Source organism: Protopterus annectens, chromosome 2.part0, assembly GCF_019279795.1.
Source record: "Protopterus annectens isolate FY-2018-M chromosome 2.part0, PAN1.0, whole genome shotgun sequence".
In the NCBI taxonomy this organism is placed as follows: domain Eukaryota; kingdom Metazoa; phylum Chordata; order Ceratodontiformes; family Protopteridae; genus Protopterus; species Protopterus annectens.
The window spans coordinates 273,919,439-273,941,844 of record NC_056728.1 but is presented as its reverse complement, the minus strand read 5'-3'; the positions used below and the strand labels follow the sequence as shown (position 1 = coordinate 273,941,844).

Here is a 22,406-nt window from a genome sequence, read left to right as displayed (position 1 = left end):
CAATAGTGCTGGAAACACACATTATTTTCTGTTGGGTGTCAGCAAAAATGGAACAAGTAAATTATATTTTAAAAGTAAGGCATAAAATATATCACAGAATATTCAGATACTTAGATTTTCTAGGAGTCTGGTGCCCTTCACTCCCCAGACAGTATAAATGGATACAGGGGGAGGCTCCATGGGGAAAATGAGGAGGAAAAAAGTCTTAATTTTCTGATTTCACTCTGTAACCTCAACAGGGCTGTAATATGACCCTGTTAGGATAAAACTAACACTGGCCTCCACTCACAACTGCACCTTTTTTAAGACCAGCCCTGCTCAGATGTGTGAGTAGAGAAAGTTGCTCTATGTTATGTAGGGGGCTGGGGATTGTGTGGTCATTGTTTCCTTTATTTTTCTCACAGACCTCAGAGGAGTACAAAGAGAGTTACTAAAGCTTGTGTAGGGGGAATGTACTGTCTAGGAGCAACAAAGTAGAATACATTACTACAATATTTTTTTTCACTTTCCTTACAATCACACATCAGGTGGCTACATTTGGGGGTGAGGAGTGAGGAGGCATGCTATATGTATGTCAGCAGTCACTTGAAATATATGAATGGCCATGTGAACCTCTGCCTTCATCCCAATCAAACAGCAGATGGATGCATATGCAGTGACTGTCTTTTTGGGACAGTCACTATTCCCAGATAGGATCGGCTCATTGGTTTACTATTACCTACTATTTTGTCAGCTTTGAATATTAAGCCCTGGGCACAACTTATGTCTTCCTTGAAAGAAAACAAACGAGCCTGAAATTCTTTTCATACTCATCATTTTTGTTTATGCAACTGTTTAATTAAAAGGTTAAGAAACTGCTCTAAATGTATAACTCCTATGGCTTCTGGTAGCTCCACTTAATGGAGTTGTTTTCTAAATGGTTATTACTGTGCTGTCTTGGTCAGGAAAGGTGTGTTGAAGGGATGCATAGAAAACTAAAGGTGAACAGCAAACTGAATTTCTTTCCTTAATCATAACTTCTGTTCAAGCCATCACTGGATGAAAAGGTTGTTTAAAAAGAATAAAAAAAATTAAAATGCACTTCAGAGCATATAGAAAGTTATGACTTCTTGAAAAAAGTTAGAGTAAAGTAAATGTGAGAAAAGAAAGAAAAAGTAAGTGCATGGTGCGTGAGGAGCCCAAGATGGGGGGGAACAGAGGAAAGCATTGGACGGACGTGTGTGTATTTCGGTGCAGGGGACTGAAACAGCAGGCAGTGCCTGTGGTGCCATTTTGCCTATGTCCAGCCCTGCAGATAAAGTTGTAATGCGTCATTATTGCTACTAAATGTCAGAAACTGTGAAAGTCCCTTTGTGAGATGGCCAACAGTGTGGTATATATGCCTGTTGAAATGTAAGAGCATTTTTGCTACAGGTCAGTCTGAGTGTTGTTGTGTCTTTCGGCTTTTCCCGGTTAGGGGGGTCGCCACAGCAGAACTCCGGTCCGCTAATGATTGGTAGTTGATTTTTACGTGCCGAGTTACCAGCCTTGACGCACAACGTTCAACGAAGGTACGCCCATTCACGCATGTCTCCATGCAGAAGACGCTCTAGCTGAGAATCGAACCAGACAGCGTCTTACTGTGAGGTGACAACGCTACCGCAGCACCACCACCGCGGGCCAGGTCAGTTTGAGTGTACTACTCCTAAAAGTTTGCAGCATGAACTAAAAGACTGCTAAAGAGGGGTGACAGTGATAGGGTGATACTTAGACTGGAAGTGCCAGGGGCCCCAACTTGACATTTGTTGGAGTCCCCGAAAATGCTAACACCGGCCCTACAACTGCAGTCAAAACTCTTCCGTCTAACATATGCAACATAACATAGAACGCACAATGAAATATATGGAGAGATTTTTCTGCGCTGAGATTTCAGTTTTCGAAAGGTCATCAAATTGCTATTTTGTAGATTTCAGCTCAAGTATTCTGATTCTGTTTTAAAAGGCAACAAAAATATTTTCACGGATAAACGTCAAGACAAGAAAAGTCGAGCTAGCAGGTGAAATACGCACAGTTAAACCGAAATTTAAGAGTCACTGGCACGCCTTCAATGTTGTTGGATGCAATGAAACCCTTTCCACCGTAAAGCAGGCCTACCAAAAATTAATACAATAAAGCAGAGACAATCTTTCGTTAGAAATCCTGATATAGACACTGTGATATAACAACTGCATAAAACAGACCGACAGATATAGGTATACACAAATGAGAAATAAATTAAGGACTCTAGCACTACAGATGGACACTGTGTCACAAGACTGGAAAGTGTCTCAACCTAGTCACATGATTCTAGCACCCTCCCTTCCCCAGACCCGCTACACCGAATCTCCATTCACACAGAAGATGGCGGCAGAGAGAGAACCTCCTCCGTTAGGAGACGGAGATCATACTGACTTCAGGGAGTTGGATGATGCGGAGGACCTGTTCGCTAGCACCGTCTCCACCTTGGAGGTGAGGGGATCTGGAAGTGGGAAACAAGGGAGACAGCATCTTAGCAAACAAAAAGTAAAGACGGAGCTAGGGCCCCAGATCTAAACATTGTATGATAATGGCTTAGTGATGGCTTGTGGAGGTACAATGCTAAGCATGGCATGATTAAAAGAAGGGTGTTCACCAGGTCTGAATGGGGTTGGCAGGTCTTTGTGATTCTTACAGTATGGGCTGGCAAGCCAGGAGTAAAATAATCTGTTGTGCTTGCTATTGCAAGCGCGCCTGCGTGTTTCTAGTTTACTTCCTGCTTTAAGACTTAACTGTGTCTATGGCTTGGAAAGGCAGTTCCATTCATTTATATCAGTAGGCACCTTGACAAAATTGATAGAAGGTGACAGAACCTGATCAGTTCCCTCCATGAAGGGACTAGAAGCATACCTCTCAACCAATTAGAGCAAGGAATTTGGAGAAGGGGGGGGGGGATTAAAGGCCCCAAAATAGTGACAATTTTTAAATACTGCTCCGATATATATATATATATATATATATATATATATATATATATATATATAGAAAGTTGATAGAATAGCAGGTTTTGCATTTGCATGAATTTTCTGAAGGGTGTGAAGTCTGAAACTCTGTCTCTTAATATTTCCTGACTTCAACCGTCACTGATTTACCAAAGATCAGCCAGAAAAACAAAATGTTATAAGGAACAGACCGAAAATATGAAGCAAAAATCTGGACAGTTAAGTAGGCTAGAGGTTAAGGGGGCTGGTGGGGTATGCACTGCGAGGGAAAACTTTATCTGCTACAAAATGATTTGGGGTGACGAGACATACTGTATTCTGCACTGTTGTCATAAGCGTGTTCAGGTGGAATGAAACTGAGTAAATGTATTATTAGACTGTCAGTAAACTGATGTACCGCAGAGAGCCCATGAGTACGACACCCACATGTTTACAACTACTGCGGAGACTGAATTTTATCCTTGGAGTGTCCGTTTCATTTTATTGTCTTATAAGTGTTGCTTACTTGAGGTTTAGGACAAGGTCAGTTTATTTCCAGAATTATGCGTAATGGTAAGGGACTGGAATAATAATGGCATTATGAGGCATTGTTACAATGCTTAGTGGAGCAATACACCCAAGGTGTACAGTCATCATGGCTTCGTTGGATATTGGCCAGATAAGTCATAAGCGCAAGAGAGTAGGGTGGGTTACAGTCTGATAAACAGTTTTACACATTTACTGTCGTCATGACATCATGAACCTTGCCCATTTGTGTGCATGGCCCAGTGAAAGGAGTATGGGCTGTGAACATCGCTACGCCGTTTTGTTAATTGATTGCTTTCGATTACATATTCAAGCCACTCACTGCACTAGTTTTCAGACTACCTTGCTGGCCGCATGCCACCATCCAGCAAAGCTTTTCATAAAGTATGTGTATCCCCGCAGGTGGGAGACTTTGCTTCATATTTCACAGCAGCTTTAGAAGCAGACAGGCAGATTCCACGTTTTGTGATTTTTAGCCACTTGTGTATATTCTTATTAAGGAAGTTGCTCTTTGGGTAAATACAGTTGCAACGCACATTATAATGCTGTCCTCATCTTGCTGCTTTATTGTCTGTACCCATTTCATATTTGATATTCCAGTTCAATTCCTGTACAACTTTTTCTTCTAATTTTCCGTATAACAATAGAACCAAAAGTTCATTTCACTTAAAGGAAACTACATTATAAAATACTTTTGGTAAGCTTAATTGGCATGGAGTTGTTTAGTGCAGTTGATGATCTGTAGCTGTCACAAATAGAGAAACAAGGGTTCATGAAAAAAATGAACGAGTGTTGTGTTGTTGCTCATGAAATAATAATAAGAAATATGTAATCCATTGTAGACACACTTGGCCAGTTTCCATTGTATGTAGCACACACAGTCATATTTTGAAAACTTAGCTGCAACAGGTTGACAACTGAAAAAAATGTATTTCGATTATTTGGTGGAATATGCCTTTATTAGTTTTAGTTGTGGCTATATTTTAGAATGGACAGTGCAGACAGTTGTCTACTAATAAGTTATATTAATAGGCAAAGTAATTTGTATTTTGGTATCCCTCTTGTGTGTTTAATGTGAATACTGTAAATTACTCACATTGCACATCATGTGAGTATCTGTTTCCAAACCCTTCCTTTGTGTGTTAAACTTGTTGTGTAAGGGGTACAAAAATTTCTCATTATAAACTAGGGGAGGTGACATCATAGAAATACATGATCAAAATATAGCATATTACTGACTAATGGGATGTACATTTGGAAATTTGTAAGTCTAGTCTATCAAGAGGACATACTAATTATGTAAATATGCTAATAAGTAGAGCTTTGTGGAAAACTAATTATGTAAATATGCTAATAAGTAGAGCTTTGCAGAAAACTACAGTAAAGGAGCAAAACTAATGAACATTTCAGGTTTCATATAGAGGCAGTAGAATTAAAGTTGCAAAAGATGAGGATGACTTGAGAGACTGTGTCTAGCTTAATATTTCTGTCATTAACTTGGCTCAAGGTTTGCTGCAGCTTTGGTCCAGACCTTTTTTCTGGAATATTTGTAAACAAAGTTGAATTAACACCAATATTGTATTATTATTATTTCAGGAGACCTTGGTTACTGGATATGTCCTGCCAAGACAGAAATGAGCTGTAGGTATGCCCATACACGTTTGGGGAGACACAGATGCTTGGCTTTCAGCCGCACTCCACTGAGCTCTTTTTCTGTAGTAGATAAGAAATTGCCTTGAGCTTTATCCTCATTAAAGGTTTGTCCCCAAGCTAGTTTGCAACTTCTGATTCATATCAGTGTGGATTTACTCACAGATAAATATGAGTATTGCATATTGTGATCCTTTTGCAGTTATAGTTCAGTATATGCTTGAGCTCCAGACTTTTATGTTGATACAATTATCGGGATTTTTGAGCATTTCATAGTATCCTACAGTTTGGTGTAACGGATGGTTTAATAAGGCAGGCTGGAATTTTATCCCGGTTTGGATTCCTGACTTGTAGAACCTTTCCGGTTAGAAAATTTGTTCTTGGCCTAACAGCAATGTCATTCCACGTGGTGTGCCTAAAGGATTTTTCCTTGGATCCCTACTTTTCAAGTTTTATGACTTCCATTTCTGATCTAGTATGATATAGTAGTGCAACTTTGCAGACAGCTGGAAATCTTAGTGCAGTCATGTCATGTGCAAAATATCTCTACCTGAGGAATTTTTTTTCAGTTGTATATTTGGCCATCCAGAAAAAACTAAAACATCTCCAACTGCTCTGTGTTAAGTTCCTATCTTTATGCTTTAGTATCATCATCTTTAAAAGTATGTCATCTTGGGAACAAATTTAGGCAGTAAACTGAAAGTAATGCTAACAGTATCATGCTGAAATATTTTCTTAGAGTATGCATTATATTAACTTCAGTGACATCGAGTAAGCTTTCAGTCCTGGTTCTGTTTAAAATTTTAGTTATTTCTACTTTCTGAAAGTAGTAGCAACTGTGCAACTGCTTTATGTTTGGACTTGGGTGAGGGACACATCTGCTTTATGGCACCTTTGCTAAATAGACTAGCGTGAACATTTGCATTTGTATTCTGTGTACTGTAAGTTTGATTATTGTCTTCAAAATAAATTGAAATTGCACCCTAAAACAAGGAAGGCTATCTCTATTAGATGTACAATACATAAAAATTAAGTACATCTCCTTCTAGGCGTGTGCTGCTGGAGCTTGGAATAGCCTTCCATTACAGTTGAGGTCCCTCAAAACACTCTGAATTCAGAAGCTGTTCTTGGTAAAATGTCAAATAACTTCAAATACAAACTTAAGGTAGCAGAATACAACCTCCTAGATAGCCTACTTGTGAGGCTTGGAAGTTCTGACATATTTAACATATATTGTATTTTTTTACATGGACACTGATATGCAGTTATTACAAATTAAAATTCCATTCTCACAAGCTGAAATTCTTGGTGTTATAGCACTGCTTTATTATCTGTGATGTCTGATCATTGTAATTTCAGTTTCATTTTATTGTATTATGTGTACACAGAATTAAAACAAATTCTAATTAAGGAACGGTAAATAAAACAGTGTGCTGGTTTTGCAAGTATAAATACAAGTAGTAGTACAAGTTATTGTGATGAATGGGTGTTGCGGTTTAAAATGCGCTGAAATCTAATTTTTTTCCACTAATCAAGCAGTTCATATTCCAGAATTATTTGGTATTTTCTCAGAAAATGGAGAGTAAAGATATTTGCTTTTGAAAAGTAAATGAATTTGAGTTGCAGTTTGCAAGCATGGTTTCAAGCACAGGTTGTTTAACATAGAAGGCATCATTAGCGTTAAGACACTGGAATACAGAGGGCATGCAGATTAATAGTTTTGTAAAAGTGCCGGCAGGTAAAGGAGCATCATTATTCAAAGCCAGTCTGATTTTTATTAGTAAATGCACATAATCAGAGAAGAAGTATAACAAAGGAACAGAAAAAGATGTAGATAAAACCAAGAAAAGGAATAATAAAATAATAGTTACAGTAGAGAAACAGATAAAGGAAAGAAGCTCCAAGAAATATGTATGGGTGCTTGTGCGTGAAAAGTACGTACACAGACGCACATTATTGAGAAGTACATGCACACTCGCATAAGTGTTCTGAGTAGAGCCTTTAAAAATTAAAAAAAAAAAAAAGCATTTTGTAATTCTGAGGACTGAAAGAAAAAAAAAATGGACCAAGACAGACAAGCGCATATATATTACAACTTTCTATTGTAAGCTGAAAAAACACTTGAGATAAACAGAAGTTAAAAAAAACAGGACCTCTTGTGGTATACAGACACTAATACAATTGAACACACCTACTTTTATGCCTGTATTGCTGGCTGTGTAGAAGTTTCTTCCAAGTGTTATGCAGTTGTTAAATAAAACTGCTTTTCCTATTTGTCCTTTATTGTGCATATGCCAAACTGTCCTAGTGTTCTTATAATTCACATTAAAAAAAAAATGCTTCTGCTTTATAGAATGACAAGACAATAAGGGGGGGGGGGCAGTCCTACTGGCTGCAAGATGTTATCTGACCATGCTTCACATGAACAGTAAAAATTTCTTACCCCCAGTAATCTGACTGTAACTTGCTTACAAATGTAATACATTCTTAAAGATCTGCAAGATTTTAATATACCTGTCGAGCATACATGTGGTAGTCTGATGATCGTATGTCTTAGAGCAGCATAAAACTTTTATTAATGTGTACCCTCTTTTGGTTTATTACATGCTTATGTTTTTCTTTCCATTGCTTACCTATTTAGACTTATTCATATGTTCTGTAAGCTTTTGTTGTCAGTTATCCTTCCTTGAGCAGCAACAACTCTATGTTCTGTTGAAAAATCATTCTTTGGAACTCTGCATGGCTTATTATTTGAGACCAGTGTGTTGTGTGGAGGTAGTGCTACTACTGTTTTCTTGCATCCATCATATTTTGTTTTGTCCATTACAAGCCATTGTTTCTTTTAGCTGCTGCATTGACTACTTGTCCATCTTTAAATCCTTTAAGGTGATGATGCCCCTACTTCCACTCTTGTGCCAGTGAAAATGCCCCCATTTGTTGTCTCTTGTGTAGTGGCTGTAGTGACTGCTAAAAGTCTCATTTGCAGTTCCTCGTTTTCAAGCCTTTTCTGCAGTGATATTGGAGACCTTCTGGTATGACTTACTTTGGTTTTGATGTTAAGCTTAGACATGTTTACTTGTTCCTCTTTGACCTTCTTGTTTTACTGTGTACATAGTTTAGGAATGAGGTCTCTTGGACTGGAGAGTGGTCTGTGTGCATTGACTTTTTACTGGTTTAAAAGCTGTGTCCTCATGCTTTTTCTTTTATTACCTTTCTTGGGTCATAAAAAAAAACAAAAAAACTTCCAATCATTAGCGGACCGGAGTTCTGCTGTGGCGACCCCTAACCGGGAAAAGCCGAAAGACAAACAACCACCACCACCTTTCTTGGGTCAGATTGTAAAGTTAAGCAATGTGCAGACGGAATAACTTGTACTCACTACTTTGCATGTGCATAGTCAGCTTCTGTTACCACCAGACTCCTCATTAGCCGGAGACTTGTAGGTCAGATCTGGTACTGCTGGCATTTGGGACAATGATCACAGTATCAGTTCTGTCCTTAAGCAGTCAAACAGTAGCTATACTACATAGGTCCGTTGATTTTTAAATGGCAGCTTAACTTTGTCACTTGGAGGGTTTTCAGTGGGAGTTCAGTACCAGTACAAAGGTTTGCAGGGAAGTGGACCTATTTCCTTCTTTGGAATTGGAGTAGTAATTGAAGGTTTCTCATTTACCTACACAGCACAAAGAATCCCTAATGTTTGTATGTGTGGAATTGGGTACCAAGTAATTTTAAAACAGCAAACTGGACCAAGGGAATAAAAGCACTAAATAAAATTCAGTCTCTCACGATACCTCAGAAAACAGATACTGGGTAAAGCGCCATTCAGAACACCAGCAGTAATTTTAGCACTTTTGTTCATTTTACTTGTAGAACTTCTTCATAAATGAAACCTGCTACATTGTATCCAGTTAAAATAGTACATGGAAAAGACATCATTATACCAAGCAGCAAATCAAAGATTTTCTAATAAGGTAAAAACCCCAATTATACAATGACTGGCCATTAATATTCTAAAACAAATCAGCGTGCCTGTTGTAAATCCGAGAATTTACCAACGGAAAAAGGTTCGGTCACCCGGACTTTTTTTCTGTTGGTATATTCTGTAAGTTTTATTTTTTTAAACAAAAAAAAAAATCTGTAGTCCAGACTCCGGACATACGAGAGAGACAGCATGGAGAAAATACTAGGAAAATCAGGTACATTATTAATACATCAAAAAAAGGCACCAGGATTTTACCAGCCGCGGAAGGACAGTACGGTGCTGTTATACAAAGACATTGGGCCGGATTCATGATGGCTTGCATGGAAGAGTAGAGTAAGACTCCATACAGCCATCATGTCCGACGAGTGATCCAGGAACAGCCTGTAGGGGCGTGTAAGAGAACTCCTAAAACGGCTCTTACACGGACAGGGCTGGGACATGCAAATCACCTCAATTGCAGGCGAAAGGCATGCAAATGAGGTAGATTTGCGATTCAGGAAACACGAACGTGTCCGAGTAAGAGCAGTGTTATTTGCAGAAATGTACTCAGTTGACAAGTGAGTACCGTTTTGCAAAGAGCAAAATGGAGCCGTGACAGCTCCAAGTAATGGTTGCATCCAGTGCAGGAAGCATGCCAGTGGCCAAATATACGGCCATTGGAAATGTTCCCTGATGCAAAATTAAAATAAAAATATTTTTTTTTGCCGATTTCCGATGTTTTAGCGCAGTGCCGCGCAAACGGGTTGCGCTCTAAAAACCAGAATACTACAAATTGAAACCCACAAATGTGGATTTTATTGAAAGTGGTAATGTACAATGCAAGGGAATGGCAGGCTGAAGACAACATGGCCACTGAGTAGAGGTTGCTAAGGGGGGAAGCTCAGTCTAAGACATGTAACCAAGCATTAGTAGGCAATCCTATGTAAATGAGTGTTAGGATAGTGAATCGCTAGTTTACATAGCAAATGAGCACAGTCAGTGGAGTGTAGGAGTAGGATATGGGGAGTAACAAAGTAGAAGATAGGTGACATCACGAGGGGGGTATGTATGAAGCTCATTGGAGTAGAGTGGCATGTGTCCACTGTCATTTAGACATCATGGAAAGAGGTGCGTCAACAGGTAGGCTAGGGAAAGCCAGGAAATGGAAGGTGTATACCCTGGATAACACCAAAGTTTCTTGCTGAGCGTGCATGCGCGCCTGTAAACCTGAGTAAGACAGAGTGCGTGCGTGTAAGCGTGAGTGCGTGCGTTTATGCCGGAGTAAGCATGTATAAGGCTGATTAAAGAGTTGTAAGCGTGTTTGCGCTGGTGTGCATGCGTTTTAACCCGAATAAGCAAGTTTTAGTCCGTGTAAGCTTGTGTGTGTGCGTCTTAGTTGCTGTGCTCATGTTTGCGCTTGTGTGTGCGGCGCTCCCCCCTGAGGAAACAGAAAGGAAAAAGGAAGCACAACAAATAGTAAGAAGCTACCAGGGAGTACTAGCAGAGCTTGCAGGTGAAAACAATCAGAATCAGGCAATTACACAGGCAGTACACTAGCCCAGCCTAGCAATTAAAACTCTACAAACAACAGTCCATTATGTTTCTCACAAGAGACACTGCAGTAAGCTAATAGAAGTGAAAACTGAAAAAGCTTTACTGAGACAAAGAAATGTTAGGGGCTGCCATTGCTGTTATAAGGCGACATATGCAACATGCTGAGGGTGGTGACAATGGAAATGCTGCTGGGCAACCCACAGTGAGGAGACAGAGAAGAGTGTACAGGCCCAGGGTAACCTACCAGTGGCTACATGAGCTGGAGATAGTGGAGCGCTATAGAGTGGGCAGAGACCTCCTGCAGCAAATTGTTGAGCTGTGCAGGCCATGCCTCACACACAGAACCAACAGAGGGGGAACCCATCCCAGTGGAAATCAAGGTATATGTTGACCTAAGAATATTAGCAACAGGTACCTTCCAGAGACCAACTGGTGATATGATGGGGATATCACAGGCATCAGCATCCAGGGTACTACACCAGTTCTTGGATGCCATGTCAGCACATGTCGGTGATCATGTGTATTTCCCCAATTCCCATGAGGTATTGGCCAGCAATATGCGTCTCTTCCAGCAAATAGCAGAATACCCTGAGGTAGTGGGTGCAATAGACTGCACGCACATACGCATCAAAGCACCAGCCAGCGAGCGGGGTAGGGTCTACTTCAACCGCAAGGGCTTCCCCTCCATCAACTGCCAGGTCGTGTGTGATGCCCAGGGCATAATACTGAATGTGTGTGCAGGCTGCCCTGGAAGCTACCATGATTCCCATATCTGGCATCTGACACAGCTGTACCAGACATTTGCCAATGGGGACATCCCACATGGTCACCTAGTGGGGGATGCTGGCTATGCACTGGAGCCTTGGCTGATGACACCCATCAGAAACACACCTGAACAGGAACGCCATAATGAGGCAAACGCACAAACACGTAATGTAATAGAGCGTGTGTTTGGGCTGTTCAAGTCACGGTTCCGGTGCCTGGACACATCTGGTGGAGCCTTGCATTACTCACCAACTACATGTACCCAAATTGTCATGGTATGTACTATGCTACATAATATGATCCTGCGAAAACAGCTGCAGCAGGACCAGCATAGACCTGGGCCAGACAGCTCCCCACCATTGCCAAGGCCATCACAGGCAGAGCGTGACTCTGAGGAGGAACAACCTGGGCCTGCCCCAGTAGGCAGAAGGAGGTGTGCCCAGTATACTTTGACCTTGGCAAAGAGGCAACGCATAGCACATACTCTGGCTCAGTAGGAACTCTGGAAATTATACCCCTCTCCGGCTTGCACATAAAGTAAAAGGGATGCCTAAGTTGACACTACTGCTTCCAAACATGAGCAGGGAGTGTAGTATGTGCATCCGACATAGGCAGCCCTGCAGCACCACCTAAGGCATGAATGCCATGTGTTAAGGAATATAAAGCAGTGCTAAACAGCAATTCCCACCATGTAGTATATGCAAACAAAATTGCACACACCAACTAGCACAACTGTGGTCAATGTTCAGTAATATCGGGCAACATCCAGCAATGTTGGTGAATATTGAGCAATGTCGGACAAGCCTGGTCTAAGTAGGGCATAGCTGAACAAAAGGCAACATGTTCATATTTGCTTAACAGGCCCTTAAACAATGTGGTCTGCTCAGTATGAAAATATAAAGCAGTGATGGGCCTCGAACCCAGGATACTGTGCACTATAGCCAAAGTACTGAACCACTAAACCATGACAGTATTGCAGTGGTCCACCTGTATGACGGAATGTTGATAAGTCTATGCAAAGTATTCCATGGAAACCCTGCAAGCACAGCATAATCCTTGTTGAGTTATGACACAAAGGTGAGTCCTGCAGTGAGAACAGAACCTGACTTCCAACACACACAGTATAAATGTTAATATTGGTCATGTTCGCACACATCAGCAAATGTAGTGGACCTCAGATAGCAGCATACTGAAGGGTCACACTGGGCATGCTCACACACTTAAATAAATGACACAAATGTTAGGCAACAAAACATGTAATGTCAGAACTGGGCATGCTCACACACTTAGGCCATGTCTGAGTACAGCAGTGGGCCACGCATATCTGGCAGTTGCATGTGTTAACCCCGGAACCTGTCACTATACAGCAATCCGCCCTGTGCACATAGTTATATGACAACAGACACATCTATAATATAGTGGAACCCTGTCATTATCAAATATGTTCTGCAGATACTGAAGTTCTTCATGGAAACTGGTAAAGCAAAGATGATAAGACCTGCAAACAGTATCAGCAATAAACATTGTGCATCTTGAACATTAGATAGGTTCAGAGGTCGATACTAGGCTATCTGCCCTAGGGCATGTACAAGGCTAGCCAGAGTGTGTTTGGCATTCGCAACCCTGTCAGATTACTACACTGTGTGTGTGAATAGTAGGTCACACAAGATAGCCCATGTACATTTACGCTAGTGTGCCTCTGTCTAGCAGGGACACAGAAGATATCCCAGGGGTAAATATACAATCAGAGGTCGATACTAGGCTATCTGCCCTAGGGCATGTACAAGGCTAGCCTGAGTGTGTTTGGCATTCGCAACCCTATCAGATTACTACACTGTGTGTGTGAATAGTAGGTCACACAAGATAGCCCATGTACATTTACGCTAGTGTCCCTCTGTCTAGCAGGGACACAGAAGATATCCCAGGGGTAAATATACAATCACCCATACAGTCGTCAAGATGTCTCCAGTAGGTGGTCAGTGGGTGGCTCTGCCTATGTGAAACTGGGATTGCATTCTGTAGTGAGTGTAGCCTCTGGGATAAGAATCTGTCCCTCCACAATGTCCTATTAACATCTGTGCTGAGGTATACGTCCCTGCAGTGTGTAGCTCCAAGGGAGTTGGATATCCTGAGGTGGAGCATGTCCAGTAATTCTGGTTTGAGTATATCTGTAAACAACAGGCACACACCATATCTGAGTAGGTGGTAAGCAACTGAGTAGAGCTGGAGTTACTGCATCTGAACTATGCAGGGCATCTGTGTGAGTCCCTAGATCTGCTTGGTGAGGACCGTCCATGGCCAGTACAGTTGCTGCAGGTGTCAGGTAAGGTACACCCCAAATGTGGCATTGTAACCAAGCATGGATATGATGAGTATAGAGGCACAATGACCTCACTCGATCTAGATGTGAAACCATATGGGATAAGGTGGCACACATAGAAGGTGTGTCCAACCACTTTGGCAACGTGAATGTTAAAGGCGACAGTACGAACAAGTGATGTCCCCAAACCCCTAACAACTCCTACCGTATGTAATGGAGTACTACCTATGTGGTAATTTGTGGGCATGTTGTTACTCCCAAAGGGGATGACTATGCAACTAATGGCATTTAGCTGTAGGCCATGGCTCCGGCATCAGTCATCCATCTCTGTGAGACCCTGATTGAGTATGCATGTGGCAGCTGGAGAGTTGATCATGGCACACAGTTTGCAGTCAAGTGCAAACATGTTCAGCCATATTCCCCCTGTGATAGCCTGTACGTAAGACAAACATATACTGAACAAGAGAGATCCCAGGACCAAGCTGTGTGGGATGCCATGTGTAACTGGTGTATAGTCAGACATGGCACCTGCAATCCTGACCATGTGGGTGCTATTCCTGATCTAGGTATCAATCCATTGTGTGAGATATGTACCCAAATTGACGCTGGTGAGCCTATGCATAATGGCCCAGTGGGTTATTGTGTTGAATGGTTTTGCAAGGGTCAGGTAGGCTGTGTGGATAGCCGTCCCTATGTAGATGGACCTGTTAGCCATTTAAAGAATACCTACAGGTTCAAGAGGCAAGATCTGCCCACAACAATGCTGAAATGAGTAGGACACAGTGTCTGTAGTTGTTCCCGATGTCTATGTGTAGGAGTCCTATGATAATATGCTCCATAGCTTTGTAGAACAGGCTACATAGGCTTATAGGGCAATATTGTCTGTGGTCCATTGTGGCACCAACTCTGCGGAGCGGGACCACGGTCCCAGTACGCCATTCCTTGGGTACATATCCTGTGGTAACTCCGATATTGAACAGTGATGTAATGTGAGGGTTGCGTTTGTCATGATGCTCATGTATGATGCAGGCTGGGACACCATCTGGTCACATTGATACTGTGATGTATGCTGTGGGGAGGGCAGCACTCACCTGTTACTGTGTGATGTCAGGGAGGTTATACTCGGTTGGGATGGATAGTTGCTCCTTAGGGGGGATAGGTTGGAGACATCCGCACTGAACCTGTTTGCCAGGATGTAGGCAATGCCAGTGGGTTCAGGGTAGGTTTAGTCAGTATGCAGTAACTCACAGCATATCAGTGAGTGTCCACCCAGGTTCCTGACATAACTGAAGAAGGCCGTGTGATAGTCCTACTTGTCAGGTGCAATTGTCTGGTAGAAGCGGCCCTTAGAAAAGTCCATGAGTGATTGTAGCTGTCTGCTAGTACAGATCACAGATGCCTTCCCAGTCTGGGATTGTGCTCTATCATATAGTAGCATCCTCCTGACGTTGTACAGCTTATTAATGGCTGGGGTCTATCAGACAGGTCCCCTGCCATTGTAGTAGTGGGTCTTGTTGTTGTTTGGGATACACAATCCATGCAGTCCACTAGGTGTCCATAGAATGTGTATGTAAAGGGTGCAGCAGTGTGAGCCGTATATGCCACTGTCTCAGGATCTCTGAAGGATACCACCTTGCTTCGGTGAAGTGAGATGTTGGCTTATGAGACGTTCACCAAGATTACCCAGGATGGGTGTGTGGAGGGTATATGTATGTCATGTGAGATACATGTATGTTCTGATCTTATCAATGAGGGGTATATCGCTGGTGTGGAACATAGAGTCCCCATGTTGGTGATGAGCAGGTCCAATATGTATTCCCCCTTGTGGCTGTGCTGACTGGTTGTGCCAAAGCATATGAGTCCACAAATTGTAGTGACTGTTGGGTGAGGCTGTCAGGGCGTGAGTAGTATCCAGTGTCAATATGTGTGTATATGAAGTCACACAATATAATGGTGTCTGTGGAGACCTTCATATTCTCCATAGTTCCCACAAAAGCCGAGTGTGGTTCCTGAGTTTGGGAGTGTGTTCTGTAGCAGGCAACAAACTGAAAGGCAATATTGCACAATGGAAGTTGTATATGTATGGTCTGTGATGCTTTGTGCAGTGCTACTAACCTGGAGGTGTGTGTATCTGTGATGTATATGGATACTCCCCCTAGTTGTGTTGTCTGTTCCAAGTCTTGTTGTCAGACAGCATGGTATGAAACATAACCTGGTAGTGCTGGTGTGCATAAGCAAGCCTGAACCAGGTGTCTGTCAGTGCACAGATATTGCTCTCCTCCATACTGAGGAGAGTCCTGAATGGCCACAATATGAGGTTAACACAACTGTTGTTGAGCAGCATTACCCTTAGTTTCATTTAACCTGTAATGTCTATGGAGGTGGGTTTGTCTTCTGATCCCTGCTTAAAAAAGGCACTCTGGTGGTAGCAAGAGCCTTAGCCAGCATACCAAAGTCCAAGGGTGACAGGTGCAAGCTGTCCATACTGAAGCTACGTGGCATGTTGAGCATGTCACCATACGCTGACAGACACTGTATCCCCTATGAATGAAACAAATTTGTTAGCCAACTGTTAGATGTGATATGTGTGTCCGTATACTGTGACATCATAATTGGTGGGTGTAAGATGCTAGACAAGGTCAGGGTCATACTGGCCTGGGCTATATGATCAGAGTGTACCTCCATGTATCATGACATGTGGTCCAGGGAGTAACATCTGAGGTTACACACACCAGCATGGACAATGATGGTGCCAGTCTTGTACTTGCTTTGGAGTGACCTGACTGCCTGTGTTATGCGGCAGATCCTGGCACCCAACAGCCCAAAGTGACTATTCCCTTGTCAGGGCTGGTGAGTGGTACATCAGTGTGTCTGAACATAAGTGTCGCCTATTACAAGTGTATAATTACAAGTGTATTAGGTGTGTTGTTTAGCCCGAAGGGCAGTGACTGTGTGGCACACTGACATTGTGAGCTTAGTGATATGTGGGTATTGTAGTGGGGTAGCAGGTGTGTGTGTGTCTGCTTTGGAGGTCTCTGCTGCTTAGGTAGAGTACATTTACAGCATCTGAGTATGTCAATGTGTGCTAATGTGGTTTGAGTGCTGTTGCTAGAGGATATGTGAGACTGATATGTGGTGTGTGTGGTTACCTTCACCACCTGATAGACTGTGCCAGTCATGGGTCGAGAAAGTTCAGCTCCCTGTATGTCTATGTAGGTGCATCTCACACATATATCTGAGTTTGTTGGGAGGAGGAGAGAGTTGTCTATGTACATGAGGCAGATGTGACATTGTGTCAATATCACAATATCCACCAGCTGGACTGAAGAGTACACACAAAACCGACCCCTGGACATGCCAGGATATTATCATGACATACTCAGTAGCCTGATCACAAAGGATCAGTAGGGTGTTAAGCATGTAAAAGAGTATAACCGGGATTAGTGCTCATGTTCGTTAGTGTTTTGTAAAGAGGAGCTGAGAAGGAGTCCAGACTGAATGATGACACCTCCTTCAACTATGTCATAAATATCAATGTACACACATATATGCCCTGAGTCAGGGCCAACTGTACCTGAGTGCCAATGCCGACATCATGACAGGCCCATATGTACATACCCATCCCCCACTGACAATAGTCCACATCATCATACCAGGAGATATCACATGTACAATGGATGAGCAGCTACTCCCACTGCCAAAAGCATGGCAGCAGGTGGAATACACTGATTCCCAATATGTGTCATGCAGAAACTACAGAACAAACAGATCATGCACCTGAACAGTCAGCTGAGCCGCACCCCCTACACAGGATGTGGAACCGTTGAATGTGTCACAGCTACATATGACACTCTCCACAAGTGTTGGTGCACAACACACCATGGGAAGTCAAGTCCAATACGCCTATGAAGTCTGATCTGCAAGGTCATGGAGTCCATCATGGTTGCAGTCATAAACAGAGCTATTGGAGCTGACGCACACACAACCCTACCAACTGTGGTATGTTCATGTGCGGGTCATGGTTCCCAAACATGCTAGACTGTTTGCAAGGCAGCCACCCAGGACATACATCAATGAACACATCTACACATGTGTCACATAGACTTTGAATTGCCCTTTATCAACATCCCATACACATGTAGTATCCACAAAACCAAGAAGCTGTGCATAAATATGTGTTGACATATGACGGAATGTCAATGTGTCCACAGAAATATCACACAAGGTAAGGATACTGAGGTCATGTTCAAGCTGTTGACACCTGCTGACCCACATGGACCATTCCTGGAATGGCATAAAACAAAGTGTAGACACATCACCATGTCCAGTCTGATGATGTCACCATCCTATAAATACAGCAGGGGAAGGGAAACCAGCCAGTAAAGCAAATAGCGTGCAGTGTTAATGCGTCTCTTTCCAGTATCCTAACATAGGTAGGAGTTTGAATCCTGCAAAGTGTGTGTGTGTGTGTGTGTGTGTGTGTGTGTGTGTGTGTGTGTGTGTGTGTGTGTATGTGTGCAGTTTCCTTTTGAGAGGTGTTCCCTGGGAAAACTCAGTTAAGGAGGTACATTCCTCTTTGGAAAGTCTGATGTCACCATCCTACAAATACTGCAGGAGAAGGGAAACCAGCCAGTAAAGCAAATAGCGTGCCATGTTAGTGCATCTCTCTCTAGTATCATAACATAGTTAGGTAGGGGTTTGAATCCTGCAAACAGCGAGTGTGTGTGTGTGTGTGTGTGCAATTGTCTTTGAAAGGAGTGCCCTTTTTGGAGACTGTGAAAACACACTAAAAGAGGTACATTCCTCTTTGGAAAGTCTGATGATGTCACCATCCTAGAAATACTGCAGGAGAAGGAAAACCAGCCAGTTAAGCAAATAGCGCGCCGTGTTAGTGCGTCTCTCTCTAGTATCATAACATAGTTAGGTAGGGATTTGAATCCTGCAAACTGTGTGTGTGTGGGGGGTGTATGTGTGCAATTGTCTTTGAAAGGAGTGTCCTTTTTGGAGACTGTGAAAACACACTAAAAGAGGTACATTGCTCTTTGGAAAGTCTGATGATGTCATCATCCTACAAATACTGCAGGAGAAGGGAAACCAGCCAGTAAAGCAAATAGCGCGCTGTGTTAATGTGCCTCTCCCTAGTATCATAAGATAGTTAGGTAGGGGTTTGAATCCTGCAAATGCTGACTGTGTGTGTGTCACTGTTGGTCAACACGGTGTGGGTTTTGCTTTTGCTATGGTATGACATAGTATGATGACAACAGTAAGTGCATTGCAGACATCCGGTATCTGCGTGGCAAATATATATGTGTACATGTCCCCTCAGTCACTATATAGGTGTGAAGCCTGCATACTACATGAATACATTTGTTTCCATTGACAGGTTGTGCCTCTGCTACTCAGATCGTAGGTCACATATGTATGTATGTGACATGGCCGTCCACTGTCTTGTTCTGTGGCCAAGGTCATCTGTGGCACACACACCCATGACAGTTACTTAAGAGTAGTGTGAGTGAGGGTATATGCCTGGGGTATATGTCAGACATGGTCATACACAACAAAGTCTGAATGGACAGTCTTTATAGGTGTACGACTGCCTTGTGGATATGCATTCAGGCCTCTAATGTCTGTGATACACCTTCGGACTCCACAGTACCTATGGACATGTGGATACCGAGGGACACATGATATAACATGGGTCTGTATGTACACAATGGTACCCGACATACATGTTGAGGGCTATCACCGGTGTGGTACTGACGGGATAGTATGTATAGTACATGAGGATGACTGTGCCATAGTCGGCTTACTGCTATACAGGTATCTGTCTGTATGATACCCTTGTGTAGTATATGCGTCCCATCCAGGGAATGCATTGTAGGCCATTCCATGCATTCCCAGATTTGGATGGACACATCCCTAGTGTGTCTGCATGTACCTAAGGAGGCTATTTGGCACACAGGTGTGGTCACAGTAATGGGTGGCGGTCATCACCACTGGTTAATGTTATAGTGTAGCACTGGAAGGATCCAATTGATACTGGGTTCCCTACTACTGTGTGTCATTTGTCAGGACATCATCCAATGATTGCTTATAGTCATGCTGTTGAGGTTGTGTATACTACCAGACTGCAAATCATTGACTGATATTAACGGCATCACCTGCAGCATAGTGTCAACCTATGTCATACACACGTCTGCCCATGTTAGTACACAACTGTAGTAGAATGCAACTGGCCATTGAAAGATGCAATGGGATGTTAATAATGTGTACGACAGGGTATGCCATACGTCCCATGTGTCCACTATGCACGTACATCCAGACAGTGCGCACCCACCATGTTCACAGATGTATACTTACTAATCTGTACTGCACACATCACACACGTACTGTCCACTCGCTAACACATGCTGGCAACACATCAGCCAAGTGGCACATGGGTGGATAATACATACACAAATCAGCCAAGTGGCACATGGGTGGATAATACATACTCAGACCAGCCAAGTGGCACATGGGTGGATAATACATACTCAGACCTAACAGTGGTGTAAACAATGCTACATTGGCAATCAGAGCTTTGATGCATAATGTCTGCTCAGATATACCTACAAGGATGTAGTTAGACTTCCTTGTTGATAACTCACTGTTATTGCTACACTGCTATAGTGTCACCTTGTGCATCAGCATAATGTTAGCCTGTCCCTCCGATAATGCAGATGACAGGAGGTGACACAGGTATCATCATATGCACAGGGTGTTTTGTTGTTTGCCAGAGCCTGACATTGACCCATCCAATCGACGTGTGTGTGTGTGTGTGTGTGTGTGTGGGGGACAACAGTACAGCATGGGCCAATGTTGATGTAATGTGTGTGTGAGCCTTAGTTGTTTGCTTAATGTGTGTGTGTCTGCATGCACACAGCTCCACCATGTGGCTGCCATATACGGTGGTTTGTGGGACAGCCACAAACTGTACCTGCTTGGCTGTACAGATCACTGTCTCCGGCCATGGACACAGTACCTGTGCTTGGCAGGGGTGCTACGGACGGTATCGAGTACCAACCCTGACTGGGTACTGTCATCAGAGGCAGAGGTATGATGACTGGACCCATGTCCCTGCTGGGACTGGCCAGAGCCACGTGCCCGTGGTCTACTGGGATGGACAATGGACAGGCCAGCCCCAGCATTGCTGGGGCTGGTACTGCCACTACGGGAGCAGCTGTGAGCTGTGGGCCGTCCGTGACTACTGCCAGCTGTTGCTGACATGCATCCGCGTCGATGTTGCAACCATCTCGCACGGTCCTGGCTTGAGGAAGACATGTTGTGGAGGGCATCTGTTGTCTCCCCCCAACGTCTGTCATTGACCTCGGTGTATGTCCGGATGGCACCGGCAAGGTCATGGATGCTGTCATTGATAGCCGTGTTATGTGCCTTCTGTGCCCTAAGTCCCTACCTGGTGTACCGTTCATACGTGCCTGAACCTGCATTACAGCCCGGAACTTAGTGGTCGTCGTAAGACCTGTGAGGGCGTGCCTGCCAGGGGCAATACATCCAGTGGTGCTCCCTCGAGAACCCCTAGACCTCCGCCTATGTGGTACCATTCTGGGTCTACGGCTATGGCTGCAGTGAGGGGATGCACGTGCCATGGGTACCACACTCTCCTGGTTAATGCCAACTGTATGCTGTCCCTCCCCTATGGCCATTGGTGGTGAGGGATGTAATGGCAGTATGAGTGTGCACATAGATGGGGTTGAACGCAGTGTACTGTCGATTGGTGGACCAACGACAGACCCTGTCAAATCTCCCTGTGCCAAAATACATGTGTCATCATTGCCACTATCCGTGGCAGTGGCTTCAGGTCGCCTGCTGCTTTTGCCAAGCCCTACCTCAGCACCTGTGAGAGGAAGTCAGGAAACAGACGTTACGGTCTGCACATGCACACAGGCACACAGGAACACATGCACACTCCTCAATACAGCAGTTACACACACACACACACACACACACACACACACACACACAAAACAGAAATCGAAATCATACTCAATACTGGTTGAAGGTGGGTGACAGTACAGTATCACAAGGCAAACAGTCACGCACACGTGTCAGCATGCAGAATAAGTGTTGATCAAGTCCATGCTGTGTGAGTGTAGACAGCCATAGTTAATGACAGTGTACATGGCTGTGGTGCTTGTGTGTACATGTTCAGTGATTGCCTGCACCCTGGAACACAATGTGTACAAGGACATGACATTTCTGTGCAAGTATTATAAGCTCTGCAATGTCCTGTGCACCATCACGCACAGGTACACAGATAACACACGCAGCCATGGTATGTATGTCACATGGATTTCCATGTCTGATTGCAGTGTCTGTGTCTGTAGCAGATAATTGTGGACACAGGTGTAGCACATGCATGCTATGTACACACACGGGATGAGTGGTGCATGTATACATGATGGGATACCAATCCTGGACATGGCCATTGTAACAGTATGGGGTGTAGTACCATTAGCCATCATCATCATGTGGTCACTCAAGGCCACTAAAGTGTGCTAGACCACCGCCTAGCATGCTGTACCTGAACCGCAGTGCCGTGGCTAAGTTCACAATTACACAGCCACGTTGCACA

General features: G+C 43.4%; 1 protein-coding gene across 2 annotated transcripts in view; it reads left to right on the top strand.

Annotated features, from left to right (window-relative positions):
- The first annotated feature begins 2,341 nt into the window (after window positions 1–2,341).
- The window catches only part of SNX2 (sorting nexin 2), a 1,338,063-nt gene continuing 1,317,998 nt past the window's right edge, over window positions 2,342–22,406 (top strand). Inside the window, exon 1 of one of the 2 annotated variants that reach the window (XM_044060758.1) lies at window positions 2,342–2,487. In XM_044060758.1, the coding sequence (XP_043916693.1) occupies window positions 2,380–2,487 (108 nt within the window). In that variant the 5' untranslated portion in view covers window positions 2,342–2,379. The remainder of the gene's footprint in view (window positions 2,488–22,406) is intronic. The other variant, XM_044060759.1, reaches the window with a different exon arrangement.